The sequence below is a fragment of the Cynoglossus semilaevis genome, chromosome W (genome assembly GCF_000523025.1).
Source record: "Cynoglossus semilaevis isolate Cse_v1.0 chromosome W, Cse_v1.0, whole genome shotgun sequence".
In the NCBI taxonomy this organism is placed as follows: domain Eukaryota; kingdom Metazoa; phylum Chordata; class Actinopteri; order Pleuronectiformes; family Cynoglossidae; genus Cynoglossus; species Cynoglossus semilaevis.
In genome coordinates, this window is record NC_024327.1 from 7,548,430 (window position 1) to 7,555,798 (window position 7,369).

At 39.7% G+C, this 7,369-nt stretch overlaps 1 protein-coding gene across 2 annotated transcripts in view; it reads right to left on the bottom strand.

Moving 5' to 3' along the window:
* Nucleotides 1–60: 60 nt before the first annotated feature.
* LOC103397087 (collagen type IV alpha-3-binding protein-like) overlaps nt 61–7,369 on the bottom strand; it is a 49,890-nt gene continuing 42,581 nt past the window's right edge. For both annotated transcript variants that reach the window (XM_008335333.3, XM_017042638.2), the window contains 7 exons: nt 5,662–5,757; nt 4,694–4,826; nt 4,533–4,603; nt 4,144–4,272; nt 3,849–3,978; nt 3,503–3,640; nt 61–2,831 (listed from right to left, as the gene is read on the bottom strand). In XM_008335333.3, coding sequence (XP_008333555.1) covers nt 3,513–3,640; nt 3,849–3,978; nt 4,144–4,272; nt 4,533–4,603; nt 4,694–4,826; nt 5,662–5,757 — 687 coding nt within the window. In that variant the 3' untranslated portion in view covers nt 61–2,831; nt 3,503–3,512. The remainder of the gene's footprint in view (nt 2,832–3,502; nt 3,641–3,848; nt 3,979–4,143; nt 4,273–4,532; nt 4,604–4,693; nt 4,827–5,661; nt 5,758–7,369) is intronic.

Consider the following 7,369-nt stretch of genomic DNA (forward strand, 5'->3'; position numbering starts at 1 on the left):
CTGATCTGCTTTCCTGATCAGGCAGGAAGTGGTGGTTCTCCAGGTGAGGTCAACAGAGATGTGTACTCCCAGATACCTAAAGCTGGAGACCACTTCCACCGCTGTCCCTCCAATGTGCAGGGGGGGGGGGGTGTCTCCCCCTTCTGAAGTCGATGATCATCTCCTTGGTCTTCTTTGCATTGATGCAGAGGTTGTTTTCTCTACACCAACCCTCCAGATGTTCTACCTGCTGCCTGTAGTTGGACTCATCGTTGGCTGTAATGCGTCCGACCACGGCTCTATCATCCTTGAACTTCACAATCAGACAGCTCGGATGTAGTGCTGAGCAGTCGTGTGTGAGCAGGGTGAATAGGAGGGGGCTCAGCACGCAGCCCTGGGGGGAGCCGGTGCTGCATGGATCCTAACAGACTTTTGTTATCCTCAAGTCATGACTTGAGAATGATACTTAACAGACTTGAAATGTTTTCTTCAGTGACCTCACTCCGACTTGACTGGAACATTTCCGTATCACATAGGAGTCACAGTTCAAACTGTTTGGACACCACTCAAGAGAATCGACTCAAAAATGTTCTTGCGATTTGGACTCGAATTTAATGCAAAATGACTAACCTAAAACATCTGTGACTATGACATGTCAGAAGGTTGAACTTGGGTTGTTCAAAAGACTAAACACTGGAGTCTTGACTTGGGAGACTTGACCTTTGTTTTTAGAGATCAACTCTTAAATATGATGACTTAAAACTTTAACACAAACTGCAATTAAATGTGTCTTTAGTGACTTGCATCTGTTGAGTTGGTATCCTGAAAACTTGCCAAAGTGACCTGAAGGCAGCCTGGAAACCATTAAAACTTCCACTTTATTTTTTGTGACTCAGAGCAACACAAAGCCCTGGAGACATGACTCAGATCTTTCTTCAGTGACCTGGCTTCTGGCAGACTGGACACATAACTGGCACTTCTTCAATTTGCCTGGCACTCTAAACTAAAAAGGCTTCACTGAAGACTTAACCCAATTTTTGCATCATCGTCAGTAAGCTCTTAGCCATTGGTTAGAATCTCTTGTGTAACAATTTTAATTTACAGGACATTGTCAAACTGTGTTACATTTTGTGCAAATTATAAAACGACATGTACAAGTTGGAAATATACAAAGTGTAGATTACTGAGAAAATGTCAAACATAAAAATGATAAATGCACCCTCCATAGATGTGGCCTTGGGCTTTTATTCCTCTATTCATCCTTGAATTAACCAATGAGCTGCTCCCTGATCCCAAACACCTTAAGACTCATAGGTACATGACTGCAGAGCAAAAATTACAGTAAATGATGAGGTAAGATGATGTGAAATGCTGACCCTCCCCTCACCCCTTGATGATAAATGCACGTCTGGTGGAAGCTGTACAGTAGAGAACATCAGAATCTTTGTCCTGGTTTTCTAAGGCATTCCTCAGGGCAGTTTGTCAATCAAAGGGCAGGAGGTCACTGCACTGTAATGTGGAAGGTGAAATGTCACACAAGGTGGACACAAACAGCCATGGTTTTCATTGTCAAACAATGACACCAACAAAGACATTTAGTTTCAGAACTTTTACATCTTTAATCAGATCATTTGTAGATTTCAAGTGAAATCCATCTTAGTACAAGTGAACACGACCTCTCATCACTAGAGGATGTGCCTGTGTTCAGTATTAACCAATCACCTACAAACCAATACCAAGCAGTTGTCACTTTACAAAGGCCACAAATAAACCAAACTCCAATTTAAGTTTGCCTTCAGATTTGTTTTTCAACATTACATTTTAACTGTTTTCAACTGAAATGTACAGATTACAGATTAAAGAAAGATGACAAAATGTAATATCTTGGTGTCACTGTTTCACACAGACGTTTTACAGAGGGGTCTAAAAACTTTGACATATTTTCCTGATCCTCCAGAAGTCCTTTTTTGACATAGAAAACAATGTAAAATGTGTGGAATAATTCTATGTAATGCTCTTCAACAGAAGATCTTCACATCAGTTACTGTGGATGGTCGTTTGAGAGTATGTTTCTGTGGAACACTGTGGTTCAGGAATGTCAATGAACCACAGCTTTGTACCAACAGACACGACATGTTGCATTATTGTTGTTTGTGTAAATAAGCTTGGTCTGTACTGAATCAACTGGGTGAGTACTCTTCAACTCCATTACAGAGCTCAACAATCAATTCATATTCCTCACATTGATAAACTAAACCAACAATAAGCCTATGTACATGACACTGTGTCTCTTAGAAAGCTGCTTTATAACAATCTACATTATAAATACAAAGATTTCAAAGCTCCAGGCTCTGACCCTCCATCAAACTACAGAGTCATCACCAGAGGGAGAGAGAAGGCATGAAAGACTGGGGGAAAAGAAAACAACAACAACAACAAAAACACTGTACCAAAACCTCATCCATGCTTTTATCTCTTCACATTTACTCGCCTCGCTCACGATGGTTAATTTAACAGCAGCAAAACATGGAGCTGTAATACTAGTGATTAAAGCAAATCCCAAAGAAAGTCGTGGAGTAGGTTTTTTTTTGTAACGTACAAAACAATTTAAAAATAAAATTCTGCAATCATCTTCTTTTAGAAATGCAAACAGGAGATGTTTTCTCTGCAGCCATGAACAACAGGTAAGTGTTGAGCTGGTCTGGTGTGACTGGATTAGGAATTAGTGATGGATTAAAGCTCCGAAACCTGTCTCCAGTGGACCAGACCCGTCTGGTCTCACTGTCAGGAGAGTTGGTTCATCCAGAGCCAGTTTAATGCTGAACGTCTTCTCCACAGACTGGTCGTCTGACCTGAAGAAGACAAGACCAGAGAGTACAACACAAACAGTACAACAAAAACAGGAAAAATGTAAAAATTACAAACAACTTGCCCTTTATTACAGCACCAGCAGAAACAACAATCACAAAAAGTAGAAAACATGAATGAATCTATACAGAAATAACAAGAATACAATTATAAAAGAATGTATAATATACACAGAACACATTTAGATATACAGAAACTACAATATTATGAAAGTATAAATAAACATGTACTTTATATATTTTTTATGTATCTTCATGTGGTTGGGGGGATTTTTATGTTTTTTTTTTCCCAGACTACACGTTTCCTGCCTTTCAGTCCTTATCTGTCTTGAGGTTTGAAACAACAGCAGAACCAATGTTTAGTGGAAAGGGGAATCACAAAGCTTTGGTTCAGGAAAACTAATGATTAATGTTCTTAATCGATTAGAGACGATTAATCGATAAATCATTTCAGGTCTAAACTACATGGGAAACTAGGGAAAATACAAATTTGATCATTTTCCTCTTTCTGTTCTGAACATGTTACATTAGGTTTAATAACTATTTACTTTATATCCTGCAGACTGGGTTACCACTCTTATCATGTTTTTACAGCTGCTACTACAGTTAAAACCTCTGTCAGGTCTTTTTTCCAGCCAGATGATTTGCTTGCTTACCGCTTAGTGTTCAGAACAGTATGGTCTTCCCAGCAGTTTTTTCCTGTACGTAGGAAGTGAAGCGCTTTAGAAACTTAGGATACTCTCTCTTGGCCACAGCTCTGAGGACGGAGGCCGGAGCCCAGCCTCCTGGGTTTACTGCAGATACACAGGAAAGAGACACTCCAACACTGAGGCTTGGTACTGACTCAGGAGAATACATGGGTTCACTGCACATGGTTCTACAGTATCCTATAGATAGTGGATGTTAAGAGATGATAAAAAAAATGTAGTTAAACTGACAATAAAAATGCTCTATGTTCTGTTGGCTGCTGTTTTTGTCTTAAGTAAACACTCAGTCACGTACCATTGGCAACGTAGGTGATCTTACAAAGGATGTTGTCTCTGCTTATCTCCTTATCACCCTCTGGTGGGCTGACCAGAGTTTGGCAAATCATAGCAACATTGATTTTGGCACGAACACACCTGTTTGTGGGCTACAGGAAAGAAAAAAGTCAACAATGTCTGAACTGCCGAGCATGGCACCAGAGTGGAAATCCTTCAAATCCTTCTTTCTTTGACTTTACAAAGGTTTTCACAAATACACTAATAATAATAAGACAGAGGTGTTTACCCCAAGAAGTACATTTCAGTACACTTACAGGGGTGTCGTTGTGGTCCACAGAGAAGTTACAAACCAACCATGTGTCAGGATCATTTTCATTTGTTGCTATGATCTTCCTCATGGCGGACAAATACAGCACATCTCTCTGAGAGGCCGGCCACACTCTCTGAAATACACACACACACAGCCTTGATGATGACAGGAAGAAGGTAATAGGATATATTACCTTTTCCTCCACAAAAGGCTTTTTACTTTCTGTCTTCAGCATGTTTATATAATTTAACATCTTAGACATTACATTTCTTTTTCTAAACTAATTTTATAATAATACATCAGATCAATTTAGTTGCTTGTGTAAATGTTCTCTGCAACAAACAACAATTCTGCTTCTCATTCTCCATACACTTTGGCAGTAGAAGTATTTACCTTGTGTGTCTGGTAAACAATTGTTGCGTTGTCAGAAAGTGTCTCCACCACATTGAAGTTTTCAATGGTGGCTAAGGAGAAAAACACAGTACACTTAGGATGTTACACTCTGAGAACCTACAGGTGTAACGTGTCACACACTTCTATACAGGAGAACCTACTCTCCCAGTCCATTCGAACATCCGTGTCCCAGAAATAGTGACAGACCTCGTGTCCTGTCACACCCTTCACTGAATGCGTGGCTTTGAGTGGATCCAAGACAATACCATTCTCTTCCACCTCTCTCCTGTACACCTGCATCAGACACATAACACAGCATCAGACACAAGTATTCACCAGGACATTTGTAGGACATTTTTAGACATTCAATAATACTAATCCTTCACCTTTCTAATCCAAAGCAAAGAAAACTGTTCTTTACTACAGCTGTACTTTACATTTTATACATTTACCAGATTACCTCTATGTTTATGTTTTTTAGAAAATGACAAAGAGGAGCTTGAGGTCGTGGGTAAGAGAAACAAACAGTCTATGTCTTGGACCAATGCCAGCACCACTCTTCAACTGGAGCATCTGAAAAGACACCAACTCTAACGACAAAGTCAAATGTGAAACTGAAGAGCTGCTTGGAGGTGACAGAAATTTGATTGGTTGGTAGCATCACATGGGACACTGCATTAGCTGGAAGGACAGAAGTGATGTTCTGTTTGCATTTATTTAAGTATCGGGAAGAAAAAAGGAGGAATATTTTTACAGGATAACTTGTTTCCGGGACATGACTTTTTCCCTTATTTTCCATTTTGTTTATTTGATGATTGGTCACTAATTTTCCAAATTGTCCAGAATGTGTAGGGTTTCTTGTTATTTTTTATGTTTAAAATGTGCAAATGAAAAAAATGAAAACATTTTTCACCTTAAGATTCTCTCACAATAAAATAAATTATTTTTCCATATATATATCTGTGTTTTTTCTGTCACTATTAGCTAACAAATGTGGGCCTGTACTTCCTGTATTCCCTGGTAGTAACATAATTCCTGAGTTCTTTTAAAACTACAAATGTTATATAATCTGCCCTAATTAAAAACCAAGGGAAATGATTCATGAGCTGCTTCTCTCCTCCAGACTCACCTTCATCTCTCCTTCTTCTATCACCAACTGCCAGTTGGCATCTCCACCCACGTCCTGTAAAGAGTAAGTCATATGGTTCTGCACCATCTCCTCCACCTAAGAGACATTGAGATATTGATAAGCATTACTTCTGTCCTTCACATGTTTGACTGAAGGCATGCTACAGAAAACAAACAAAAAAAATGGCAAAAACAAAAGTTTCACTACAATCTATAATACAGTGGAATGAAAAAGTTTGGGCACCCCTGATAATTTTCAAGATTTTCCTTTATGGATCATTAGTTGTTCGGAACATCAATTAAATATATCATATAGCAAACAAACACAGTGATATTTAAGAAGTGAAATGAAGTTTATAGGATTTACAGAAAGTGTGCAATAATTACTTAAACAAAAGTAGGCAGGTGCATAAATTTGGGCACCCCAACAGAAAAATTACATCAATATTTAGTAGATCCTCTTTTTGCAGAAATAACAGCCTCTAAACACTTCCTATAGCTTCCAATGAGGGTCTGGATTCTGGTTGAAGGTATTTTTTAATCATTCAAAACATCTCCAGTTCAGTCAGGTTTGATGGTTTCCGAGCATGGACAGCCCGCTTTAAAACAGACCACAGATTTCCAATGATATTCAGGTCTGGGGACTGAGATGGCCATTCCAGAACGTTGGACTTGTTCCTCTGCATGAATGCTTTGATAGAATTTGAGCGGTGTTTAGGCTCGTTGTCTTGTTGAAGTATCAAGCCCCGGCGCAACTTTAACTTTGTCACTGATTCTTGAACGTTGTTCGCAAGAATTTACTGATACTGACTGGAATCCATGCGACCTTCAACTTTAACAAGATTGCCAGTACCTGCACTGGCCACACAGCCCCACAGCATGATGGAACCACCACCAAATTTAACTGTGGGTAGCAAGTGTTTGTCTTGGAATGCTGTGTTCTTCTTCCGCCATGCATACCGCCCCTTGTTATGTCCAAATAACTCAATTTTAGTTTCATCAGTCCACAGCACCTTATTCCAAAATGAAGCTGGCTTGTCCAAATGTGCTTTAGCATACCTCAAGCGACTCTTTTTGTGGCATGGGCGCAGAAAAGGCTTCTGCCGCATTACTCTCCCATACAGCATGTCCTTGTGCAAAGTGCGCTGAATAGTTGAACGATGCACAGTGACACCATCTGCAGAAAGATCATGTTGTAGGTCTTTGGAGCTGGTCTGTGGGTTGAGTTTGACTGAGTTTGACTCATCATCCTTCGCCTCTGCTTATCTGAGATTTTTCTTGGCCTGCCACTACGGGCCCTAACTGTGCGTGGGTGCGTGGGTATGGTCTTCCATTTCCTCACTATGTTCCTCACAGTGGAAACTGACAGCTGAAATCTCTGAGCTAGCTTTTTGTATCCTTCCCCTAAACCATGATGTTGAACAGTCTTTGTTTTCAGGTCATTTGACAGTTGTTTTGAGGCTCCCACGTTGCCAGTCTTCAGAGAAGATGCAAAGGGGAGAACAACTTGCAACTGGCCACCTTAAATACACTTTCCCATGATTGGCTTCTCCTGTGTATGTAGGTCAAGGGTCAATTAGCTTACCAAACAAATTTTGTGTTCCAATAATTAGTGCTAAAGGTATTCAAATCAGTAAAACAACAAGAGTCCCCAAATTTATGCACCTGCCTACTTTTGTTTAAGTAATTATTGCACACTTTCTGTAAAT